The sequence below is a fragment of the Canis lupus genome, chromosome 11 (genome assembly GCF_011100685.1).
Source record: "Canis lupus familiaris isolate Mischka breed German Shepherd chromosome 11, alternate assembly UU_Cfam_GSD_1.0, whole genome shotgun sequence".
NCBI lineage: Eukaryota > Metazoa > Chordata > Mammalia > Carnivora > Canidae > Canis > Canis lupus.
The window spans coordinates 2,843,648-2,869,457 of NC_049232.1; the positions used below are offsets into that span (position 1 = coordinate 2,843,648).

Here is a 25,810-nt window from a genome sequence, read left to right on the forward strand (position 1 = left end):
CCTTTCCATGAAAGGCAGGATGGGCTGGTGGTTTCATACCAACCTGAGTGCAAATCCTGATGCTGACCCATGCCAGCTATTTAACCTTAGATGAGTTGCTTAATTCCTTGAGGTCTCTATTTTCCCATCTGCAAAACGAGGCTCATGGTAAATGCCTCCTCTTTGTAGGGCTGTTGTGTGTGTATTGAGCAGAGTCCTTGCTAATATTAAAGGTCTACTTGCTGGTGCTTCCTTCCTGCACAGCCCTGTTCTCTGTCCTGCTGTTCAGGTGTATTCGGCTCATTTAACCAGAGCTCCTTTGTCCCTCCATTTCCAGAGGTACTGCAGGGTTTTGCAAGGAGAGAGTTGGGGAGTGCCTTCGCAGCTGGAACTAAAGCACCTGTGGCTAGGGAAAAGAAGAAGACAGGGACTGAGAGAGAAAGAGAAATTGACAGAGGCAGAAAGATAAGAGAGTCAGAGATGGGTAGGGGGCAGAGACAGAGAAGGACAGCATGTGTCAGAGACAGCCAGAGACAGTTGGGGTCAGACACACATGCAAAGACAGGAAAGAAACATCCCCAGGGGAGCAGGGCTCCCTCCTCTCCTAAGAGGGAGGGGAAGGAGATGTAGAGAGAGCCAGTGCTGCACGCACCTCCTGTTCAGGAGGGGTCACCACCCTCGGAGTGGCCTCTCCTCCCTTCCTCAGAATCCTTAAACCCTCTGTCGCTCTGGGCCCTGCGCATCTGTCACAGCCCTACCTTGACTCACAGGGGCTGGCGCAGGTGAGTGTGGTCAGGTTGTGCTCTAGGGATGGGTCCCTGAGGACAGGAGAGGGCCGGGCTGCCTGCCGGGGAGGGACAGGGGCGCGGTGGAGACAGTGGTCGGGCGGGGGGGCCCGTGTGACACGGTTCAGAGGGTGTGAGAGCGCGGTGGAGGCCTGGGGGGGCAGGGCGAGTTGCTCTCCCATCCCTTCCCTCCGCCTTGGCTGTTCTCCCCTGCGCGGCGCGGCGCTCAGAGCCTCCCGCGTTCCGTTCCCTCCCGGCCCTGTCTTCCCCCCGCAGCGGGACAGCGGATGGCCGGGCCCGGGAGCGCCGGGGAGCCGAGGCTCCGGGCTCTGCTGCGGTGGCTCTTGGTGCTGGCGCAGGCGGGCGCGGCGGGCGCGGCGGGCTCGGTGCGCCTGGCGGGCGGCCTCACGCTGGGCGGCCTGTTCCCGGTGCACGCGCGGGGCGCGGCGGGCAGAGCGTGCGGGCCGCTGAAGAAGGAGCAGGGCGTGCACCGGCTGGAGGCCATGCTGTACGCGCTGGACCGCGTGAACGCCGACCCCGAGCTGCTGCCCGGCGTGCGCCTGGGCGCGCGGCTGCTCGACACCTGCTCGCGGGACACGTACGCGCTGGAGCAGGCGCTGAGCTTCGTGCAGGCGCTGATCCGCCGCCGCGGCGACGGCGACGAGGGGGCCGTGCGCTGCCCTGGAGGCGTCCCCCCGCTGCGCAGCGCGCCCCCCGAGCGCGTGGTGGCTGTGGTCGGCGCCTCGGCCAGCTCCGTCTCCATCATGGTCGCCAACGTGCTGCGCCTGTTTGCGGTGAGGGCACCCTCTCCTGTCCTCGCCCTCGGGGGGTGGCTGATGGCTGGTGTCCGGGCAGAAGTCCTCAAATCCAGGGATCAGCCGCCGCGTCCGAGAACCCCTGCCCTGTGGGCCAGGTCGGCCCAGCCGGTGCGCCCGTCCTTGTCGGCCCTGCCGCCCTGCCAGGGCCGCCACCTGCACGCACCGCCCTTCGCGAGGATGAAGGGACCAACCTTGTGGGCGGCGAAGGCGGCCCCCCGGAGGCGGCTGCAGCCTTCCCCTGGGGGCCCGGCCGACTAGAACAGGGCGGCCCCTGGGGTGGCGCCCCCTTGATCGCTTGCCTGGGTGCCCACTGCACAGCCCTGTGTGGGGCTCTCGCCGCCACCGCATCTGGGTGATGAGATGCAAGCTTTTCCCGGATCCAGGGCCCTCCTTCTGGTGGGGCAACTAACACATACCCCCGACTTCTGGCGTGGGGGGAGGTAGTTCCCTCATCTTTAGGGAACTGTCTTAAAGAATCCGAGGCAGCCCCTTTCTTGCATCCTGCGGGGGGGGGGGGGGCAGTGACTGGGGGAGGAGCATAGGAATCAGGGACTAAGGGGCCTTCGACATTAGAGTTTGGGGGTTTTCAGTAGTGGTCATTCACTGGGGTTCCGTGGAGGGAGGGGGCGTCTCTGTCCTTCAGCTTTCTGTGAAGAGAGGAAGGCTTTGCTTCCATCTGGCCAAGGGAGGGGACTTCTGCTTCTTGAGCGTTTCTCTGATTCTCCCAGTCATGGCCTCTGTTTCTACCACGCTGGGTGGTAGTTTTATCTGGGCACCCCTCCATCATCTTCACTCCCCACCACCCCGTTCCCACTGGATGGCAGCTAGTCCTATAGTCACACTTTCTAGCTGGCACAAAGGAACCTTATGTGGCTGTCCAGTGTCAGGGGATGCCGGAGAGTCCCCATCTCACTCACCTGCCCTGTCTGTCTGCCTTTGTACCTCTGTCCCCTGCTCTGCCTGGAGCTCTAGTTTCCATCCCTTTCCCTGTGTCTGCCCCTCCAGGCTGGCTGCAGAGCTCTCAAACTCAAGGGCCTTCAGGAGGCAGGTTGGAGTATAGATGAGTGAAGCAGGACCCCTGCTGAGTGAGTCTAGGGCCCCCTGCTGCCAGCTCAGCCCAAGACTGAGGTGGGGCCACAATCACACATTTTAGACACTGGCTCCCCATTCAAAAAAATTTTATTTTATTTTTATTTTTTTTAATAATAAACTTATTTTTTATTGGTGTTCAATTTACCAACATACAGAATAACACCCAGTGCTCATCCCGTCAAGTGCCCCCCTCAGTGCCCGTCACCCATTCACCTCCACCCCCCTCCTCCCCTTCCATCACCCCTAGTTCGTTTCCCAGAGTTAGGAGTCTTTATGTTCTGTCTCTCAAAAAATTTTAAATGAAGACATTGGTGCATGACATGCAACCAGGGACCGGATTTGGCTCCCTGGAGCCGTTCTGCAATTCCTGGTCTAGGAGCAAAGCTGTGGGTTCCCAAGTTCATCTCCATTCATGCATCACTGTGATCACAGGAGTTTTAGATTAGCCTCCCTGAGGGGTTCCACCTCTACAGGAAGGTTGTTCTGAAGATCAAGCTTTATCGTCTGGAGTGTCTACAACATCCGTTACCTGTGCTGGACCTTTCTCTGACCTTCCCTCCTTTGTGGTTCTTGTTTTTTCTGTCTCTCCATGTGTCTGTCTGTCTCTCTCTCTCTCCCCCTTCCTCCTTCCTTCTTGCCCTTCCTATCCTGTCTTCACACTCCATGCTTTCTTCCTGTCTTGCTTCAGTCATCCCTGTCTCCCCTAGACCAGCTGAGCTTACTCCTTCCAGAACCTGTCCTCTCTTCCACCCTTCACACCAGCTGCTGCCTCACCCATCTTCTCTACTCACTCTCTTTTCCTGACTTCTTCAGCCTTCTGCTACTAGTCTCTCCACTCTCCTTTCACATTTACTGCCTCCCACCCACTCACCCCACTGCCTCAGCATGCTCAGCCCATAATCCCAGCTGTCAATCACTCTAATGCACCCAGTTCCAAGCAGGCCCCTCCAGTAGGCCAGACATACCTTTGAATCAAATAACCCCTTCCCAGCTCCCCTACCTGCTTGCTCTGACCCTTCCTGGGGCTGCCACTCCCCTACATACATGGCCCCTTTGTGTGAATTAGGAAAATATGTTGTCTCCTGGGGCTGACAAGGAGTCTAACTCCCCTTGCAGGTGCAGCCTACACTTGGCTGCAGGCTGGACTTGAGCCCCCACTAACCTTTTGCCTGGACACATGCCTGGCACCACTGTATACAGTGCCCTGCCCTCTCACCTAGACCTTTGTACCTCCTGTATTCCATCAGACCACGTCTCAAAAGCTTTCCCCACACCCTTGGGCCTCTCCATGTTGCTGTCCCACACTGGCCCCTGACACCCCAGTCCCAGACTTCCATGCCCTGACCTGCATCCTGGATCCTCACTGCCCTCCCTCCCCACGGGGTCACTGAGTCTCCAGCCCTAGCACAAATGTTCTTCCCTATTCCAGATACCTCAGATCAGCTACGCCTCCACAGCCCCTGAGCTCAGTGACTCCACACGATACGACTTCTTCTCCCGAGTTGTGCCACCTGACTCCTACCAGGCCCAGGCCATGGTGGACATCGTGAGGGCACTGGGATGGAACTACGTGTCCACACTGGCCTCGGAGGGCAACTATGGCGAGAGTGGGGTTGAGGCATTTGTGCAGATCTCGCGGGAAGCTGGTGAGCTGGGAGCAGGGGTTCCAAGGCAACAATGAGCCTACACAGGGGTAATCCAGGGGTCATCAGACAGGGCCGAAGCCATGATATGGCGCCCTGGATTCATGATAAGGCCCTGAATCCATGGCCATCAGACAGGGCCGAAGCCATGAGATGGGGCCCTGGGTGGTGCCCCTGTGGGTGGGCACCTCTTTCCTTTGAAGCACTCAGCCCCTGCCAGTGGCGGCCCCAGTAGGTGGGTGGGTGGCTGGTTGGAACAAGAGGTGACTCTGGCACCCCCGGCACCCAGGGGGGGTCTGCATTGCCCAGTCCATCAAGATTCCCAGGGAACCAAAGCCAGGAGAATTCAATAAGGTGATCAAGAGACTCATGGAGACACCCAACGCCCGGGGCATCATCATCTTTGCCAATGAGGATGACATCAGGTGGGAGCAGCTGTCACACTCAATCATTGTGTTTATCAGAGGTGCTCCTAGAAGGCCCTGCCTCCTCTTCTTACATGTCCCCTGGCCACATATATCCTCCCTTTCTCCTCCTCCCTCTTCTTTTTTTTTTTTTTTTAATTTTTTTTTAATTTTTATTTATTTATGATAGTCACAGAGAGAGAGAGAGGCAGAGACACAGGCAGAGGGAGAAGCAGGCTCCATGCACCGGGAGCCTGACGTGGGATTCGACCCCGGGTCTCCAGGATCGCGCCCTGGGCCAAAGGCAGGCGCCAAACCGCTGCGCCACCCAGGGATCCCTCCTCCCTCTTCTTGATCCCCCTTCACCCTCCTGCCCTCACAGAGTCTTCCTGCTGCCATCTCTCTGTCTGGTGCACCCAGAAAAGAACCAGGCCTGGCCTGGGTGGAGATGCTCCAGGACTAGCCAACGGAAACACACAGGAATTCCTGTCTGCTCTTCTAATTCACAGTGAGAGAGACACCAGTTGGCAGATCTAAGTGCAGAAAATGAGCTGTCAGGGAAGGAGCCCTGGTGGCAGGCAGTTCAGGGGGTATCAGTAGGTGGCCATGGATCTTGGCCTAGGGCCTATGTGACTCAGAGCAAGCAGGAGGCTCTGCAAGAGAAGGGAGGCCCTTCTTCCAGGCAGTGTGAAGTGGGCTGCAGTGCAGAGATCAAGAGGGCTGTCCTGGGGCCAGAGCCTGGCTGGAACCTTTATTACCTAAGAAGCCCAGAACAACTCCCCACATCTCATTTTTCCTGAAAAAACGAGGGTCTGATGCATGGTTTGGAATGGGATAGAAGGAGAGAGAGAAGAACAGGAAGTGGCCAGAAGCAAGTCAGAGGAGGATCTCAGGCCCTCTCACTCCTTGCCCTGTTCCTACCAGGAGGGTCCTGGAGGCTGCACGCCAGGCCAACCTGACAGGTCACTTCTTATGGGTTGGCTCAGACAGCTGGGGAGCCAAGACCTCTCCCATCCTGAACCTGGAGGACGTGGCCGTGGGGGCCATCACCATCCTGCCCAAAAGAGCTTCCATTGATGGTGAGTGCAGGGATGCCCTCCCCCACCACATCTCCTGATCTTGCCCTTCCCCACGATCTCCTCTTGGGGGCAATCATTTTCTCCATCTGTAAATTTTTTTTTCATTTAAAATATTTTTATTAAAATTCAATTTAGTTAACATGTAGTGTATTAGTATTTTCAGGGATAGAATGTAGTGATTCACCAGCTACATATAACACCCAGTGCTCATTCCATCACGTGCCCTCCTTAATGCCCATCATCCAGTTACCTCATCCCCCTCCATACCTCCCCTCCAGCAGCCCTCTGATTCTTTTTTTTTTAATAAATTTATTTTTTATTGGTGTTCAACTTACCAACATACAGAATAACACCCAGTGCTCATCCCGTCAAGTGCCCCCCTCAGTGCCCGTCACCCAGTCACCCCCACCCCCTAATGGCTGAGTAATATTCCATTGTATACATAAACCACATCTTCTTTATCCATTCATCTTTCGTTGGACACCGAGGCTCCTTCCACAGTTTGGCTATTGTGGCCATTGCTGCTAAAAACATCGGGGTGCAGGTGTCCTGGAGTTTCATTGCATCTGTATCTTTGGGGTAAATCCCCAGCAGTGCAATTGTTGGGTCGACGGGCAGGTCTATTTTAACTCTTTGAGGAACCTTCACAGTTTCCAGAGTGGCTGCACCAGTTCACATTCCCACCAACAGTGTAAGAGGGTTCCCTTTTCTCCGCATCCTCTCCAACATTTGTGGTTTCCTGTTTTGTTAATTTTCCCCATTCTCACTGGTGTGAGGTGGGATCTCATTGTGGTTTTGATTTGTATTTGCCTGATGGCAAGTGATGCAGAGCATTTTCTCACGTGCATGTTGGCCATGTCTATGTCTTCTTCTGTGAGATTTCTCTTCATGTCTTTTGTCCATTTCATGATGGGATTGTTTGTTTCTTTGCTGTTGAGTTTAATAAGTTCTTTAAAGATCTTGGAAACTAGCCCATTATCTGATACGTCATTTGAAAATATCTTCTCCCATTCTGTAGGTTGTCTTTTAGTTTTGTTGACTGTATCCTTTGCTGTGCAAAAGCTTCTTATCTTGATGAAGTCCCAATAGTTCATTTTTGCTTTTGTTTCTTTTGCCTTCGTGGATGTATCTTGCAAGAAGTTACTGTGGCCGAGTTCAAAAAGGGTGTTGCCTGTGTTCTCCTCTAGGATTGTGATGGAATCTTGTCTCACATTTAGATCTTTCATCCATTTTGAGTTTATCTTTGTGTATGGTGAAAGAGAGTGGTCTAGTTTCCTTCTTCTGCATGTGGATGTCCAATTTTCCCCGCACCATTTATTGAAGAGACTGTCTTTCTTCCAATGGATAGTCTTTCCTCCTTTATCGAATATTAGTTGACCATAAAATTGAGGGTCCACTTCTGGGTTCTCTATTCTGTTCCATTGATCTATGTGTCTGTTTTTGTGTCAGTACCACACTGTCTTGATGTCTACAGCTTTGTAGTACAACCTGAAATCTGGCATTGTGATGCCCCCAGATACGGTTTTCTTTTTTAAAATTCCCCTGGCTATTCGGGGTCTTTTCTGATTCCACACAAATCTTAAGATGATTTGTTCCAACTCTCTGAAGAAAGTCCATGGTATTTTGATAGGGATTGCATTAAACGTGTATATTGCCCTGGGTAATATTGACATTTTCACAATGTTAATTCTGCCAATCCATGAGCATGGAATATTTTTCCATCTCTTTGTGTCTTCCTCAATTTCTTTCAGAAGTGTTCTATACTTTTGAGGGTATAGATCCTTCACCTCTTTGGTTAGGTTTATTCCTAGGTATCTTATGCCTTTGGGTGCAATTGTCAATGGGATTGACTCCTTAATTTCTCTTTCTTCAGTCTCATTGTTAGTGTATAGAAATGCCACTCACTTCTGGGCATTGATTTTGTATCCTGCCACGCTGCCAAATTGCTGGATGAGTTCTAGCAATCTTGGGGTGGAGACTTTTGGGTTTTCTATGTAGAGTATCATGTCATCGGTGAAGAGGGAGAGTTTGACTTCTTCTTTGCCAATTTGAATGCCTTTAATGTCTTTGTTGTCTGAATGCTGAGGCTAGGACTTCCAGTACTATGTTGAACAGCAGTGGTGAGAGTGGACATCCCTGTCTTGTTCCTGATCTTAGGGGAAAGGCTCCCAGTGCTTCCCCATTGAGAATGATATTTGCTGTGGGCTTTTCGTAGATGGCTTTTAAGATGTTGAGGAATGTTCCCTCTATCCCTACACTCTGAAGAGTTTTGATCAGGAATGATGCTGTATTTTGTCAAATGCTTTCTCTGCATCTAATGAGAGGATCATATGGTTCTTGGTTTTTCTCTTGCTGATATGATGAATCACACTGATTGTTTTACGAGTGTTGAACCAGCCTTGTGTCCCGGGAATAAATCCTACTTGGTCATGGTGAATAATTTTCTTAATGTACTCTTGGATCCTATTGGCTACTATCTTGTTGAGAATTTTTGCATCCATGTTCATCAGGGATATTGGTCTGTAATTCTCCTTTTTGGTGGGGTCTTTGTCTGGTTTTGGAATTAAGGTGATGCTGGCCTCATAGAATGAATTTGGAAGTACTCCATCTCTTTCTATCTTTCCAAACAGCTTTAGTAGGATAGGTATGGTTTCTTCTTTAAACGTTTGATAAAATTCCCCTGGGAAGCCATCTGGCCCTGGAGTCTTGTGTATTGGGAGGTTTTTGATGACTGCTTCAATTTCCTCCCTGGTTATTGGCCTGTTCAGGTTTTCCATTTTGTCCTGTTCCAGTTTTGGTAGTTTGTGGCTTTCCAGGAATGCGTCCATTTCTCCTAGATTGCCTAATTTATTGGCGTATAGCTGTTCATAATATGTTTTTAAAATTGTTTGTATTTCCTTGGTGTTGGTAGTGATCTCTCCTTTCTCATTCATGATTTTATTAATTTGAGTCTTCTCTCTCTTCTTTTTAATAAGGCTGGCTAACGGTTTATCTATCTTATTAATTCTTTCAAAGAACCAACTCCTGGCTCTGTTGATCTGTTCCACAGTTCTTCTGGTCTCAATTTCGTTGAGTTCTGCTCGAATCTTTATTAACTCTCTTCTTCTGCTGGGTGTAGGATCTATTTGCTGTTTTTTCTCTAGCTCCTTTATGTGTAAGTTAAGCTTTTGTATTTGAGTTCTTTCCAGTTTTTGAATGGATGCTTGTATTGTGATGTATTTCCCCCTTAGGACTGCTTTTGCTGCATCCCAAAGATTTTGAACAGTTGTATCTTCATTCTCATTAGTTTCCATGAATCTTTTCAATTCTTCCTTAATTTCCTGGTTGACCCTTTCATCTTTTAGCAGGATGGTCCTTAACCTCCACGTGTTTGAGGTCCTTCCAAACTTCTTGTTGTGATTTAGTTCTAATTTCAGGGCATTATGGTCTGAGAATATGCAGGGGACGATCCCAATCTTTTGGTATCGGTTCAGACCCAATTTGTGACCCAGTATGTGATCTATTCTGGAGAAAGTTCCATGTGCACTTGAGAAGAATGTGTATTCAGTTGAGTTTGGATGTAAAGTTCTGTAGACATCTGTGAAATCCATCTGGTCCAGTGTATCATTTAAAGCTCTCGTTTCTTTGGAGATGTTGTGCTTAGAATACCTATCAAGTATAGAAAGAGCTAGATTGAAGTCACCAAGTATAAGTGTATTATTATCTAAGTATTTCTTCACTTTGGTTATTAATTGATTGATATATTTGGCAGCTCCCACATTCGGGGCATATATATTGAGGATTGTTAAGTCCTCTTGTTGGGTAGATCCTTTAAGTATGATATAGTGTCCCTCTTCATCTCTCACTACAGTCTTTGGGGTAAATTTTAGTTTATCTGATATAAGGATGGCTACCCCCGCTTTCTTTTGAGGACCATTCGAATGGTAAATGGTTCTCCAACCTTTTGTTTTCAGGCTGTAGGTGTCCTTCTGTCTAAAATGAGTCTCTTGTAGACAGCAAATAGATGGGTCCTGCTTTTTTATCCAGTCTGAAACCCTGCACCTTTTGATGGGGTTATTAAGCCCGTTCACATTCAGAGTTACTATTGACAGATATGAGTTTAATGTCATCATGATATCTATTCAGTCCTTGTTTTTGTGGATTGTTCCACTGAACTTCTTCTTAAAGGGGAATTTTAAGAGTCCCCCTTAAAATTTCTTGCAGAGCTGGTTTGGAGGTCACATATTCTTTCAGTTGCTGCCTGTCTTGGAAGCTCTTTATCTCTCCTTCCATTCTGAATGAGAGAGCCTTGCTGGATAAAGTATTCTTGGTTGCATGTTCTTCTCATTTAGGACCCTGAATATATCCTGCCAGCCCTTTCTGGCCTGCCAGGTCTCTGTGGAGAGGTCTGCTGTTACCCTAATACTCCTCCCCATAAAAGTCAGGGATTTCTTGTCTCTTGCTGCTTTAAGGATCTTCTCTTTATCTTTGGAATTTGCAAGCTTAACTATTAAATATCGAGGTGTTGAACGGTTTTTATTGATTTTTTGGGGGGGATCTCTGTATTTCCTGGATCTGAATGCCTGTTTCCCTTCCCAGATTAGGAAAGTTTTCAGCTAGGATGTGTTCAAATACATATTCTGGCCCTCTGTCCCTTTCGGTGCCATCGGGAACCCCAATTAAACGTAGGTTTTTCTTCCTCAGGCTGTCGTTTATTTCCCTTAATCTATCTTCATGGTCTTTTAATTGTTTGTCTCTTTTTTCTTCAGTTTCCCTCTTTGCCATCAACTTGTCTTCTATGTCACTCACTCGTTCTTCCACCTCGTTAACCCTCGTCATTAGGACTTCTAGTTTGGATTGCATCTCATTCAATTGATTTTTAATTTCTGCCTGATTAGCTCTAAATTCTGCAGTCATGAAGTCTCTTGAGTCCTTTATGCTTTTTTATAGAGCCACCAGTAGCTGTATAATAGTGCTTCTGAATTGGCTTTCTGACATTGAATTGTAATCCAGTTTTTGTAACTCTGTGGGGGAGACGACTGTTTCTGATTCTTTCTTTTGAGGTGAGGTTTTCCTTCTAGTCATTTTGCTCAGTGCAGAGTGGCCAAAAACTAGTTGTATTGGGAAAAGGAGAAAAAGAGAGGAGAGAAAGAAGGAAAGAAAAGAGAAAAATAAAAAAGAAAAGGAAGAAAAAGAGAACAAAAAGAGAAAGAAAAAGAAAGAAAGGAAAAATTGGGGGTGGGGGAAGCTAACAGAAATCAAAAAGCAAAAAAAAAAAAAAAAAAAGACAAAAAAAAAAACAGAAAAAAAAAAAAACACCAAAAAAAGAACACGGAAGAGTATCTTCTGATTCTGTATACTTTAAGTCCCTTGACTTCCCCTGGAACTTGTCCGTCTAGTTGGTCTTTTGGGGGAGGGGCCTGTTGTGCTGATTTTCAGGTGTTAGCACTTGGGGGAGCCGCTCTGCCCACTGCCTGGTGCAGGGCTCAGTGGGGGTTGTTTACCCCGTGAGGCCGCAGGAGGAACAACCCCAGTGGCGGGGCAGCTCTGCAGCCCTGGAGTCAGCCCCCGCAGTAACTCCGGAGCTCACGGTCTGCAGGGCCTGGAGGCTCGGGGCGGGGCCGCTGATCTGCTCAGCTGGGGCAGGAGCGTCCTCGCTGTCCTGGGCCCTCCCGGCTTCTGCCTGTCCCGGGGGAGGCCGGATCCTGGGCTGTGTCCCGGTGCCCTGTGCTCCGGGGCCTGCGCTGTTGGATTCGTGCTCCCGCCCCGCAGCCCCCTCCGCGGAGCCGCCCCCGAGCCCCCCGAGCTGCTCCCGCCCCGCAGCCCCCTCCGCGGAGCCGCCCCCGAGCCCCCCGAACTGCTCCGGGTCCCGCAGTGCGCGCTGCAGCCCTTAGGGAGCTCGGCGCACTCCCCCGGGGCGCAGGTGTCTGTTAGTGTCCCCGGGAGCCCGAGGGCATCCCCGCCCTCCTGGGTCCTGCTCCAACCCCCTGCGAGCCCCTTTCCGCCCGGGAAGGTCGGTGCAGCTCCTGCTTCTCCGGGACGGGGCTCTCCTGTCCTGGGGACACTCGCCCCGGCCTCAGCCCGGCTCCTCACGGGGCCCCTCCCCCTTGGAGGCCTTTTGTTTCTTTATTTCTTTTTCTCCGTCTTCCTACCTGATAGAAGCGCGAACTCTTCTCACTGTAGTGTTCCAGCTGGTCTCTCTTTAAATCTCAGGCCGAATTCGTAGATTTTCAGGATGATTTGAAGGTTATCTAGGTAATTTGGTGGGGACAGGTGACTCGGGGACCCTGCTCTTCCGCCAGCTTGCGCCTCGTCCTCCATCTGTAAAATGTTATCGTGTATCTCGCTCAACACCCCTTCTAGGATTCCCAAATTCTAGGATCCTAAGACTTTGTGAATACATCCCTCCAAGCAGTGTTTTTGAATTGGCAAAGTAGGAAAATCCCACTCCACTGTATAGGGTCAAGAATTAGTTTTGTTTTTGCTTTTGTTTTCATCCAATGCCTATAATCCTGGTATTGCTGGTTCTGCAAAAGACATACTAATTTGAGGGTGGAGAGGAGAAGGAACAAAACTGAGGATGGGGACATATTGTCCTGTTGATCAAATGATGAAGCCTGCCTCCCATCCTATCCTCCACCATCCTGAATATCTGGAAGGATCTAGCAGAGACATTGTCACATGACAATAGGATTGATCATTTCCCCAAAGCCTGAACTGAAGCTGCCTTGATGAAGTGCTTCAGGACTTTTTTACCCTGACTTTCAGGGGCTCCCACCCACACCCTTTCTTTCCCTTAGAGTACATTTGGTTGCATTTGACAAATGCAGAGTGGAGTAGAATGAGAGTGGTTTCGGCAATAAAGTCATTTCGTTGCAAGATAAGACCTGAAAGTAGGCCACTTCAGGTTTGGGACGGTGAGTTAATGATGTTCTCAAAGTCCTGAGCTCTGTCCCTGCTTCTGTTCCACCATTCTCTCTGGTTGCGACTTGTCTTCGTGACTGAGGTGTCTTATTCACAATGTGGCTGCTGAAGCTCTACCTATTACATCTTCACAGCAGCATCCTAACCAAAAAAGGAAAGAACAGCATGAAAGTCTTTGATATGGTGACGCTCTGAGTTTACAACAGGATGCAAATTCTACCCCAAAGCCCCCAGAAGGCTTTGAAATCACTGGCCAGAAGTTGTTCACATGGCCAGTCCTAGCTGCAAAGTGAGCAGATGGTGAAGGGACACAGCAGAATCATGCCTGGTTCAGATGATTGCCGTCCTCTCTCCTCCCTCAGGATTTGATCAGTACTTTATGACCCGCTCCCTGGAGAACAACCGCCGAAACATCTGGTTTGCTGAGTTCTGGGAGGAGAATTTTAACTGCAAACTGACCAGCTCAGGTACCCAGTCAGATGACTCCACCCGCAAATGCACAGGTGAGAGCTACCCAGAGTGGCAAGGGAGGTGAAGGGGAAGGCGGGAGGCGAGGCAGGGCACTTGGGGGCTGGGCACACTTCCTCTGTGCATCCCTAGGACAGGCGAGGAACGCATCGGCAGGGACTCGACCTACGAGCAGGAGGGGAAGGTGCAGTTCGTGATCGATGCTGTGTATGCCATTGCCCACGCCCTCCACAGCATGCACCAGGCGCTCTGCCCCGGGCTCACCGGCCTGTGCCCAGCGATGGAGACCACTGATGGGCGGGTGCTGCTGCAGTACATTCGAGCCGTCCGATTCAATGGTGAGCGGGAGCCAGATCCTCCATGGCAGGGAAGGGAAGCCCCTGGGATGGACTTCTCTGCTGGACCCGGGCTGACTCAGATCAAAGGGGTGGGAGAGGTGGAATGCTATAGTGGGGGCACCTGGTACTGAGAGCTGGAAGCTTGAGCCCAATTCTGGAACCAGTTCTTAACACTCGTCCACCAGGCTTCAGCACTCCCTTGCCCCAAGTTGCAAAATTCAGGCGTTGGAGAGCCCTCTGCCTGGAACCCTCAGCCGCTCCCATGCAACTCTCACGGCTGTTCACAGAGCTGGGGGCACCTAAACTCGGCCTGCAAGGGGCACAGTGCACACTGGGCAGAGGCGCTGCCCACAACGTGGACATGCTGCTCACTCTGAGTCTCGGGCTTCCAAAGACCACGCCTCTGGAGCTCGTGGTACAAGTCTCATGTGTCCCGGGTACCAGCAGAGGGTCCAGCACACGGGCAGGGCTCAGAATAAAGTCTCTGAAAAGGCCCACGTGGACTGAGGCCTCACTCGTGGTTTGTGCAGAGAGATACACGTCTTGTTTAGTTACCATCACTATAAAATTAAAAATTGTTCTTCCACTGCATTCTGAGCACCCTCTCTCTGTTAACCTCTCAGCTGAATAGTACAGCTTACTATCACCACAGACCAGCTCTAAAGGTGGTAGGACAAGCCTCCAACAGAAATAGTGTTGATCGTTCAAATCGATACAAATCTCACACACACACTCAGACCTTCGTCCAAGTCTGAACCCACCATCCCACCTGGTCAGCTACGCTCGCTTTTTTCTTTTTAAAGTGTGGTAACATACGCGTAGCATAAAATGTACAATCTTAACAATTGTTTTTAAGGATTTTATTTATTTGAGAGAGAGAGAGAGAGAGCACTTCAGCAGGGGGAGGGGCAAAGGGAGAGGGAGAAGCAGACGCTCCGCGAAGAGGAGATTGCCCCCCACCCCCCATGTGGGGCTCCATCCCAGGAGCCTGGGATCATGACCTGAGCCAAAAGCAGATGTTTAACCACCTGAGCCACCCAGGCGCTGCCCCCCCCCACCGTCTTAACCATTTTTAAGTGTACAGTCTAGTCATGTACACTGTTGTGCAGATTCTCCAGAACTTAAGATAAAAAAGTTCTGAAGGATCCCTGGGTGGCGTAGCGGTTTGGCGCCTGCCTTTGGCCCAGGGCGCGATCCTGGAGACCCGGGATCGAATCCCACGTCGGGCTCCCGGTGCCTGGAGCCTGCTTCTCCCTCTGCCTGTGTCTCTGCCTCATTCTCTCTCTCTCTCTGTGACTATCACAAATAAATAAAAATTTTAAAAAAATTCTGAAATTCTGTCCCGATTAAACACTAACTCCCCATTCCCCCTCCTGAAGCTTCTGGCAACTTCCATCCTACTTTCTGTCCCTATGATTTTGCCTACTCTATGTTCATCCTATGAGAGGGATCATGCAGTATTTGTCCTTCTGTGACTGGCTCATTTCATTTGGCATAACATCCATGCGTTCATCCATGTTGTAGCCTGTGTCACAATGTCTTTCCTTTTATTTTATTTTATTTTATTTTTAATATTTTTTTTCTTTTATTTATTTATGATAGTCACAGAGAGAGAGAGAGAGGCAGAGACACAGGCAGAGGGAGAAGCAGGCTCCATGCACCAGGAGCCCGATGTGGGATTCGATCCCGGGTCTCCAGGATCGCGCCCTGGGCCGAAGGCAGGCGCCAAACCGCTACGCCACCCAGGGATCCCATCTTTCCTTTTAAAGGCTGAAGAATATCCTAGCACAAATAGGCAACGTTTTGTTTATCTGTCTAACTCTCAGTGAACAAACATTTAGGTTGCATCCACCTTTTGGCTGCTGCAAATGATGCTGCTGTGAACGTGGGTGTGTATCTCTGAGTCCCTGTATCCCCTTTGGGGGACATATACCTGGCAGCGGAGTCATGTAGTAATTCTATGTTTAGTTTTTGGAGGAGCTGCCACTCTGTTTTCTACAGTGACAGCACCGTTTTACATCCCCACCAGCAGTGCGCCAGGGTTGCAGTCTCTCTACATGCTCACGGAGGCTTATTTCCTGGAATGCTAACAGTGGCCACTGTGGTTTGGAGTTGCACTTACCTGATGACAGGGAGCATCTTTGCAGGGTTTGTGACTGTGGGACGCTGGCTCTTTATCCTGGCTGGGCCTTGGGCCTTTCCGGGAGGGGCTGGAGAACCAGCTGAGGATGCCGGCTCTCCTGCAGGCAGCGCGGGGACCCCCGTGATGTTCAACGAGAATGGGGACGCGCCCGGGCGCTACGACATCTTCCAGTACCAGGCGGCGAACGGCAGTGCGGGCAGCGGCGGCTACCAGGCCGTGGGCCAGTGGGCAGAGACCCTCAGGCTAGACGTGAGTGAGCCGGGGAGTGGCGGGGAGCGGCCGGGCGCGGGCCCACCGTCCCCAGATCCGGAGGTCCCAGGCCCGTCCCCCCGCCACAGGTGGAAGCCCTGCTGTGGTCCGGAGAGCTCCGCGAGGTGCCCCGATCCCAGTGCAGCCTCCCCTGTGGGCCGGGTGAGCGGAAAAAGATGGTGAAGGGCGTCCCCTGCTGCTGGCACTGCGAGCCCTGCGACGGCTACCGCTTCCAGGTGGATGAGTTCACGTGCGAGGCCTGCCCCGGGGACATGCGGCCCACGCGCAACCACACGGGCTGCCGCCCCACTCCCGTCGTGCGCCTCACCTGGTCCTCGCCCTGGGCCGCGCCGCCGCTCCTGCTGGCCGTGCTGGGCAGCGTGGCCACTACCACGGTGGTGGCCACCTTCGTGCGCCACAACAACACGCCGATCGTGCGGGCCTCGGGCCGCGAGCTCAGCTACGTGCTTCTCACCGGCATCTTCCTCATCTATGCCATCACCTTCCTGATGGTGGCCGAGCCCGGGGCGGCCGTGTGCGCCGCCCGCCGGCTGTTCCTGGGCCTGGGCACCACGCTCAGTTACTCAGCCCTGCTCACCAAGACCAACCGCATCTACCGCATCTTCGAGCAAGGGAAGCGCTCCGTCACGCCACCGCCCTTCATTAGCCCCACGTCGCAGCTCGCCATCACCTTCAGCCTCACCTCGGTGCAGGTGGGCCGTGGCTCCCAGGGCCAGGAGGTGGACGGGGAAGGGGGAGCGGCAGATCACCACTTGGCTGGGGGGTGGCCTCCACTCCCAAAGTCAAGATAAGCACTCTTCTATTTTGGCTCCTATGTTTAAACAAGTAAGGGGAGGGGGGCTGCAGGAGACCGGGCCCCACTCCCTCCGCCTGCTCCGTCCTTGAGGGAACTGGGTCAGTAAGCTGCAGCGCCAGCATCCAGCTCCGTGTCTGTAAAAACAATGAAATTATTTTCCTAAACAGAACAGGCTCTTCCACCATTTCGCTCCCACAAAAAATAAGGCAAAGAGCTATCTGATGATTTTCTCAAGGAGAAAAAAAACATCTGTTTCCATAAAGGAGTTCCTGCTGCCCAGTCACTGGGGTAACATGGATGAGAGGCACAGGTTCCAGCAATGTTACTGTTGAATGGAGCATCCAGCTCCATAAATGGCCAGGATTTCATAACGTATGTGCACCGAAAGCAAAGTTCCCTCAAGGGGTTCACTAGAGCATTGGAAATTATTCTCACGATCTGGAAAGCACTGGATATTTTCTGTGCACAGGGTGCTAGTAGACAGGTGTGGATGACATTGTGACATTATAAAGCCAGGCCAGCTCACAGGGCTACGGGGAGGGCCTGTGCTCAGCCTGCTTTGGACACAGCACACTCTGCACTCCAGACAAGTGTTCATTGCCACCCACAGGCCTTGGTCCATGCAATTCTTCACAACTGAAAGGTATTGCCATCCTTGTGCAGATAACAGGGTCAGAGCTTCTCTCGTGAACACCAGAACACCAATGCCCAGAGCATCCTGACTTCTTACCATCCTGCTTCCCTGGCTGAAACCCCTGTGGTGCCCCTGCCCCCAGGACAGAGATACAGGATAGACTGCAGTCAGTACTTCCTGGCTCATCTGTGGACTCCCTACATTATACCCTTCTTTCCAGAAATCCCACACCCTTTCTTTTCTTTATTTTTTAAAAAGACTTTATATATTTATTCATGAGACAGACACACAGAGAGAGGCAGAGACATAGGGAGAGGGAGAAGCAGGCTCCATGCAGGAAGCCCGATGCAGGCTCAATCCCAGGGCCCAGAGATCACGCCCTGAGCCGAAGGTAGACGCTCAACCACTGAGCCAGACGTCCTTCCCACGCCCTTTCAAAGCACACCTGCAGTTTTACTGGGTTATGTATCGATACGGTGGACATGATATAGTATCTCTTTGTTTTAATTTGCATCTACTAAATTACTAGTGTAGCTGGCCTTTGAAGGTTCCTTTTCTATGTTGTTCCTGTTCCTATGCTTTGCTCATTTTCTATTATTTTGTAGGAGTTGTGGATTTGTGTGTGTGTGTGTGTGTGTGTGTGTGTGTTTAATATGCTGGGTGCTAATTATCAATTACATGGGTTGCAAAACTTGTAGGATCCATTTTGGTTGCTATTCCTCTGTATCTCAGGCCTTGGCTAATAGTTTCTCATATGCAGCATTTTTCCCTCCTTAGAACCTTGTTCTAAGAGGAGCCTCCACACTGCTTTTCTGGAGAGTGGGTGGGGTGTTATTTGCCCCTTGTCCATGGAGCTACTGCCTTTGGGAGAATCACAAAAAGGTTCTCCTGGGTGTATAAATTATTAAAAAGCATCCCTTACTCTCAGGTTACACAGCCCCTCTCTAGGTACTTGGCATGGCACTAGAGTGTTGGCTAGATTTCAGCTCCACAACACACACACACACACACACACACACACACACACACACAGAAACCAGGCAGTCTTGTGCAGTGAACAATCTGCACAAACAAGCAGGGCAGCACTTTCAGGGTCCTGCCTTTATGCAGGTGTCTTAGTTCCTACTCTCCAGTTTCCCTTGGCTTAAGGTCATGTCTCTAACCCTCACAGGGAACCGCTCCTCCACCTCCTCCTAGTTAATAGAAGGAGTTGACTTTGATAATTTCCTGGGCCACCTGGCATCAGCTCACATCCTTACTGCTCTCTATTTAGTGCCTCATTCTGAGCTTCACTATGCATTTGCACATGATTTCATTACATTGTGTTCAACAGTTCTCTGGATCTGGAGAAGGAAGGAGTCCTCAGGAACTAGGTTTGCCCTGTTGCTAGATGCGATCAAGTTAGTGTTTTCACATCTACAGGATGGAGATGGTACTGCCTACTGCCTGGGAGGTGTGAAAAAAAGAGAATCTGCTGGGTCTGGCCCTTAATCAGTAGGGCATGAACCATCTCCTCCCCCAAGCTGGTGTGGAGAAGCTGTGGATAGGGTCACAATTCCATGGCCTCTGCCTGCAGTCACTGTATCCTGCAGGGCTTGGTGATGTTGGAATGCAGGAAGAAGACATCCTGGGGCCCATTACCCAGCCAGCCCTGACATTGCCAGCACATGCCTATGCTGTAGTGCCTTCTGCTCACTGGCCTTTGTATGGGCAGGCCCCTCCTGGATAGCCCTTCTGTTTCAGGCCTGAGCATCCCACTCAGTAGGCCAGGAGCCTCAAGGTGACCCTAACCTGCCAGAGACATTGGTGAGTGGCCAGGCTGGGTGTGTCCCTGATATGGTGTTGGCTCCTGCAGGTGGTAGGAGTGATGGCGTGGCTAGGGGCCCAGCCCCCACACAGTGTGATCGACTATGAAGAGCAACGGACAGTGGACCCAGAGCAGGCCAGAGGGGTGCTCAAGTGCGACATGTCGGACCTGTCCCTCATCGGCTGCCTGGGCTACAGCCTCCTGCTCATGGTCACGTGCACGGTGTACGCCATCAAAGCCCGTGGTGTGCCTGAGACCTTCAATGAGGCCAAGCCCATCGGTTTCACCATGTACACCACCTGCATCATCTGGCTGGCTTTTGTGCCCATCTTCTTTGGCACCGCCCAGTCGGCTGAAAAGGTAATCTGGGGTCGCCCATCGGATTTACGGCCTCCTTTGTTTCCTGTCTGTTCACACAAGGGCTCAATTGTCCCAAGAGCTGGGCTGCCCCCATGAATGATTGTTCGTTGGTTAATTCATTCATGTAGTTAAATACTCATTCATTCATTTATTTGTCAGTATCCCTTTGTTCATTCATTTATTCATCCATGCTTCTAACCATCCATTAACCTGGTTTTTTTTTAAAGATTTATTTATTTATTTATTTATTTATTTATTTATTTATTTGAGAGAAAGAGCATGAGTGGGGGGAGGGGCAGAGGGAGAATCTCAAGCAGACTCTGTGCTGAGTGCAGAGTCCAAAGTGGGGATTGATCCTGACCCTGAGATCACAACTGAGCTGAAACCAAGAGCCAGATGCTTAACCAACTGAGTCTCCCAGGCACCCCACCATTAACTTATTTTTATTCAGTTACTTCTTTATATACATCATGTCCCTCAATCCATTAATCTGTCAGTCCATTTGCTGATCATTACTCCATCATTTATTTGTGTATATGGTAGACCATGTGTTAATTCATCCCTGTTGTTCATGTTTGACCACTTGCTCTTTTATTTGTACACTCATTTGTACATTTGAAAACATATTCATCCATTCAGTAACATGCTGTAGCCCCTTTTAGGCATATGGACCATTTCCCCAAGTGTCACTCGCTGTGAATGGATCCTTTGCTTCCCCTGGTCACTTGTCCGCTTGGTCCTGTGTCATTCATCCTCCTTCCTGCCTACATCAGAGCCACAGCATGACTATCACTTCTTCATGCCATAGGGCTTATATGGTTGCCTTTCCATTCACCTGATGAACACAGACTCATGTGGGGCTGGGGGGTGGGAGAAAACAGGGCTGAATCCCAGCCAGTTTCTTCCTCCATGGCTCAGATCTACATCCAAACCACCACACTGACTGTGTCCTTGAGCCTGAGTGCGTCGGTGTCCCTCGGCATGCTCTATGTGCCCAAAACCTACGTCATCTTGTTCCACCCGGAGCAGAATGTGCAGAAGCGGAAGCGAAGCCTCAAGGCGACCTCTACAGTGGCAGCCCCACCCAAGGGCGAGGACACAGAGGCCCCCAAGTAGCAAGTGGGGGATGAGTGGGGATGTTTCTCCCTCTCTTCTGTTCTTTTCTTTCCCTTGCTTCATGACGGAAGCTGTGGAAGGTCCAGGTCTGCAGTGAGCATTCAGAAGCAGGGAGTCTATGAAGCCCACACCCACCAGTATGGGGCTGTCCTCCAGAAAGACCTGGACCCACACATACCACACCTCATCCCTGCTTTTCTGTGACTGTTGGCATCATGCATACTTGCTGCAGACCAGACTTTCTGCTCATGGCGGGAATCAGCCACCAAGAGGATCCTACTCTAGGGAAGAACTGAACTTACACTCCCTGGTCTGAGTCCAGAGAGCATGATGAAGCCTGGGCTTGGCCCAGTGTGTGTGAGATTTCCACCTGAGTAGCCACCAGAACCTGGGGACTGGGCAGTATGCAAAAATGTGTAGATCTCACTCTAGAAATACAGGGCTGGATTTGGGGAGGGGCAGTGTCCACAAGATCTGGGGACCTGTCTTCTGCTGAGTGACTCAGGCTTGACACAGAGGGATTGGACCTTCGGTGTGAGAGCCCTGTGAGTGAGGATGGACCTGGGACAGGACTTGGGAGTGAGCAGAGTAACTGGGATGTATCCCCATGGGGTTACTTGTATTGAGGTCTTTTTCTCAGGACCATCATCCATGGGATCACACTTAAACCATAGCTTTTTGCCTTTCCATGCCTACTCCCTTAAATGATCCCCAAACACTTGTGTGGTGTTAGTAGTGTGAGAATAAAGCAACAGGGTGGTGTTTGCCCTCTTCTGATGCCTGTGAGGGATTATGGTCAGGAGTTTCAGGTTGGGGTCAGTGACAGAGTTGTATCTATGGTGACAATCAATTCCAAGTAGACATCTTAGGATGAGTACCAAAACTTTCCTCTCTCAATATGTACTGAGAGGTCCCCTTTGAAAGATGAGCATGAGGCACAGGGAGGAAGATAGACTTCAGATGCATGGACATTTATTTTTTCTTTTAAAAAGGCTTGGTTTCTATTATGGGATTATATTTCCCCATGGTACAATTTACATTAGTTAAATTGACTCTATCATTTTGAATTCTCTAGTATCTAATGTCTGGAACTGATTCCAAAGGTCACCATACTTCATACAACATAAAGACTCTTGCCTACACAGAATCTCTGTTGCAGAAATAAATTTTGATCCTGGGACCAGGTGTTTCTGTGTTCCTTAAATCAATAGAGCTTCTCCTCAGAATAACATTTTTGGTGTATGGATTCTTCTTCCTCACATTTTTGCATTTTGTATGGTTTCTCCACAGTGTGAATTATGAAGTTTTATTTATTGCTCAGTGCTTTCCAGAATTCATTATTTCATAGGGCTTCTTTCCTGTGTGGATTTTCTAATGTGTAATGTGATGAGGTTTGTTTCTTGCTGAGAGTGCTTTTATAGGGTTTTTCTCCTATATGAACTCTCATCCAGTGAGCTCTGATATCCAAAGGAAGGTGTTCTTGTAGTCTTTTTTTCCCTCTTGATGTTTCTCCCAGTATGAACTCCCCGATGTGCAAAAAATGGTGACTTCTAGTTGAAAACTTCACCACATTTTTTTTTACATATTTGTGGTTTTCCCCACTTTAAACTCTGTAACTTAGAGTTTGGATGATTTCTTAGTGGAACTTTTCTACATTTAGAGGATTTCTCCCTAGTGTGAGGTTTCTGCCTTAGAGTCTTGGCTTTCTACTGAAGGCTTTCCCACATTCCCCCATGTTTGTTCATACTGGGCTCTCTGATGTTAATGCTTTGTCACACAGCAGGTTCTGGCTCCTTCTTAGGGCATCTCATATCCAGTCCAATTGTAGATGATTTCCACAGCATGTACCATTTTGTGTGCAGTGAGGAATCCTCTATTACTAAAGGTGTTATCATATGTAGCATACTTGTGAGGTTTCTCTCCTTTAGGAGTTTTCTAATGTATACAAAGTCTGGAATCCTAGAAGAAGGCTTTTCTACAATCAGTGTGTACCAATTTGATCATTTGATGTCCAGCAAGGGGTTGACAACTTCCTAAAGGTCTTCCCATGCTATTTACATGCATAGTTTTGCCTTCTGTGAGGTTCAATCAATTTGAAACCCTGAATAAAGGTGTTTTTTTCAAATTTGTAGAATTTATAAGGCATTCTTCCTGTGTGCTTCTTTTATGCTGAATAAGAACTGGGCTGTGCTTGTCGACTTTCTCACATCCATTGCCCCTGAATAATTTCTCCCCAGTATGACTTACATGTTCCCATGACAACGGTGCTCTGGATTGGAGGCTTTCCCACATTACAATTACAGTGTTCTCTCCAATATGAATTCTCTAAAGCAGAAGATTACGTTTTGGTATAAACTTTTATTCACCTATTCATAAAGGTATCATCTGTGTTCAATGTGTGGAGACTTGTATAAGGAGGGCTTCTCTTACATTAACTATATGCTTATGTCTTTTCACTAATGTGAGTTTTTTCTAACACATCTATTACATTTACTGTAGCTTTGTCACATTTATTACATTGTGTGCTCTTTAGAAATTTCCTCAAAATTCATTACTTTTGTTGTCTCTCACTCAAGGAATTCTTGTTGAATAAATGTAACTTTTCCCAGAAGTTTGACTTGGGTTTTCTGCTGCTTTTTCATGTAATTACCAATTTGGAAGACTCCTTCCAAACTGGAATAAAGTGCACAATTCCAGGTGAATCTTTCCACTATCATATTATAGAATAAAACCTCTTCAGAAATACTCCATTATATTGCCATCTTTTTTTCCCTAAATATGAAAAATTCCCAAGTGTAAATATCTCTTGTCTCTTGGGCTTTGAGGAAGGAAGCCTCCTGCAGTAATGGACAGAATATTGACAGCTATAGAAGACTGGCAGTTTCAGAGATGACCTTTCAGCCTGTGGAGCAAAGGGTAGGAACCAAGATGGGGTGCAGCTCTGAAAGTAGAGACACTGAAGGGAGGCTTGGATGAAAGTCAGCCAAGGGTGTGGAGGGACCGGGTTTGGGCACTGTGAGCCTCATTGCTTCATTCGTGGATTGCTGTACTGGGATACTAACTAGTATCTGTTTCCTGTGTCTTTCCCCCCATCCCACACACCAATATCAAGATCATCATTCTGAGGCACCGGCTCCCCACACTTTTAGGGACACAGCTATGGGCAGGCCCTCTTCCAGTACCTGTATCTGACTGCGATTCATTCTTGCTTGCGGAATCAGAAATAGCAAGAAGGGCACATGGGTCCAGCCCCACATGCTGTTCACTGATATAATCTGGCTGATGAAGTATTTTTAGTTTATTCTATCAGGGCTATAGAATGTTGAACTTATCCATACTATCAACTTCTGAGGGTCCCCCCCCCCATCCTGATCTGGCAGATAGGAAACTTTCCAGGGGCCACAGACTTTTTCTTGCTCCTGACACTGAAGACTTCTCTCAGTCGGCTTTTGTGTCTAGAAATTGTACAGAGTCAAGGTTAAGACTTCTTGAGATCAATGCCAGCTCTGCCATGTTAGTTAAGTGATGTCAGGCAAGATGATTAGCCTCTCCCACCATTGCTGACAGCCAGAGTCTCCTTGATCCCTGAAGAGATGCCCAAATCATTGACCTCATTTCCCTACACCCACCCTCCCAGTCCTACCAGTCACTGCCACGCAGACCCCACTCATTATGCAAACCCCTCAGCTGACCCATCTTAAACCCCATCTCAGAACCCCCAAATAGCATTCCTTCTTCAAAACTGCTCTCTAGATAAATCTGTGCTGAATTTCCCTGATAAAAATATGAATTCTATTCATATTTCTTCACACCAGTTTGGCTGTGAAGGGTTTTGAAGGCTTTGCTTCCCATGGTTGGCCAAGGAAGGCCACTGAAAGGGTTTACAGAAGTGAGTGCCATGGATGGATCTGTGGAGTGGACAAAGTCACTGGTGGCTGGGGTGGGAAGTGGCCTGGAGGGGACCAGAAACATTGGTGAGGAACCTGAGGCAAAGCACTAAGAGGAATCTGGTATATCCTCACCTGCAAATATTTATAACTCCATTTTCCCCCTATCACAATGGCTAGAAATGATAACATTAGGCAACAGTGAGCAATGATGTACCTTGGTTGAAGTATATTGCCAAAATAAAGTAGCAATTGAATCTTACATGGTTAAGTTTTTAAGTTTCTGCATTTAAACTTTTCCAATGTTGGAACTTCTTGTTCACTGTGAGGGAAATCAATTGGGAAATACCAAGCTAATTGGATAATTTCCAATATTTATTATGCTCTGGTGAAATTTATATATCAATAGCAATCATGTGTAGCTTAGAAGTTTGAAGCACAAAACCTGATGACTAGCAATAGCTTGTTTAGAGTGCCAGCAAAGCTTACCTCCATGGCTGGTGGGGTTATGGTCCTGCCTTTTCTCATAGAACACCATCAGGCTTGCTAATGTAAGCCCTGATTCTGGGCTCCACGCACACCTCTTTATTTTTTTTTAATTTTTTATTTATTTATGATAGTCACAGAGAGAGAGAGAGAGAGAGAGAGAGGCAGAGACACAGGCAGAGGGAGAAGCAGGCTCCATGCACCAAGAGCCCGACGTGGGATTCGATCCCGGGTCTCCAGGATCGCGCCCTGGGCCAAAGGCAGGCGCCAAACAGCTGCGCCACCCAGGGATCCCCACCCACACCTCTTTAAAGGCACTTAACCAGGGGCTCAGTCTGTTAAGCGCCTGCCTTCAGCTCAGGTTGCAATCCCAGGGTCCTGAAATGGAGCCCCACATCAGGCTCCCTGCTCAGTGCTCTCTCTCAAACAAAATCTTAAAAAAATAATAAAGGCACTTAACCAGCCCCAGCTAGTTCCTGCCTGTGTGTCCAAATCTCTTTCCCTGTCTCAGTCAACTGTGCTTTGTGATTATTGTTGATTAATTCTAGTAAAGCCTGATGCAACCACATGATCATTATAGCTCTCTTTTGTGGTACCCCACCTGTGTCCTCATCCCACAAACTAAAATTATTTTGCTAATTAATGGCTTCATTTTGCAATACTTGCCTTCCATATTTAAGTTCCATAAAAGCAGTATCTAGATGTGTGCATACCCTCTGTGTATGTACTATGCTTGGCAGAAACTATCGAGGGCTATTGTTCTCTAGCTGCTAGCTTTGGCTTTCTGCTTTTGGAATACCTC

General features: G+C 49.4%; 1 protein-coding gene across 1 annotated transcript; it reads left to right on the forward strand.

Annotated features, from left to right (window-relative positions):
- The first annotated feature begins 1,051 nt into the window (after nt 1–1,051).
- GRM6 (glutamate metabotropic receptor 6) lies at nt 1,052–22,773 on the forward strand. Its single transcript, XM_038551774.1, has 10 exons — nt 1,052–1,558; nt 4,104–4,320; nt 4,607–4,742; nt 5,646–5,800; nt 13,066–13,206; nt 13,309–13,509; nt 15,756–15,901; nt 15,991–16,614; nt 19,208–19,519; nt 20,438–22,773. The coding sequence occupies exons 1-10, from the start codon at nt 1,052–1,054 to the stop codon at nt 20,633–20,635; spliced, it is 2,637 nt and encodes an 878-aa protein (XP_038407702.1). The 3' UTR covers nt 20,636–22,773.
- Nucleotides 22,774–25,810: the final 3,037 nt, after the last annotated feature.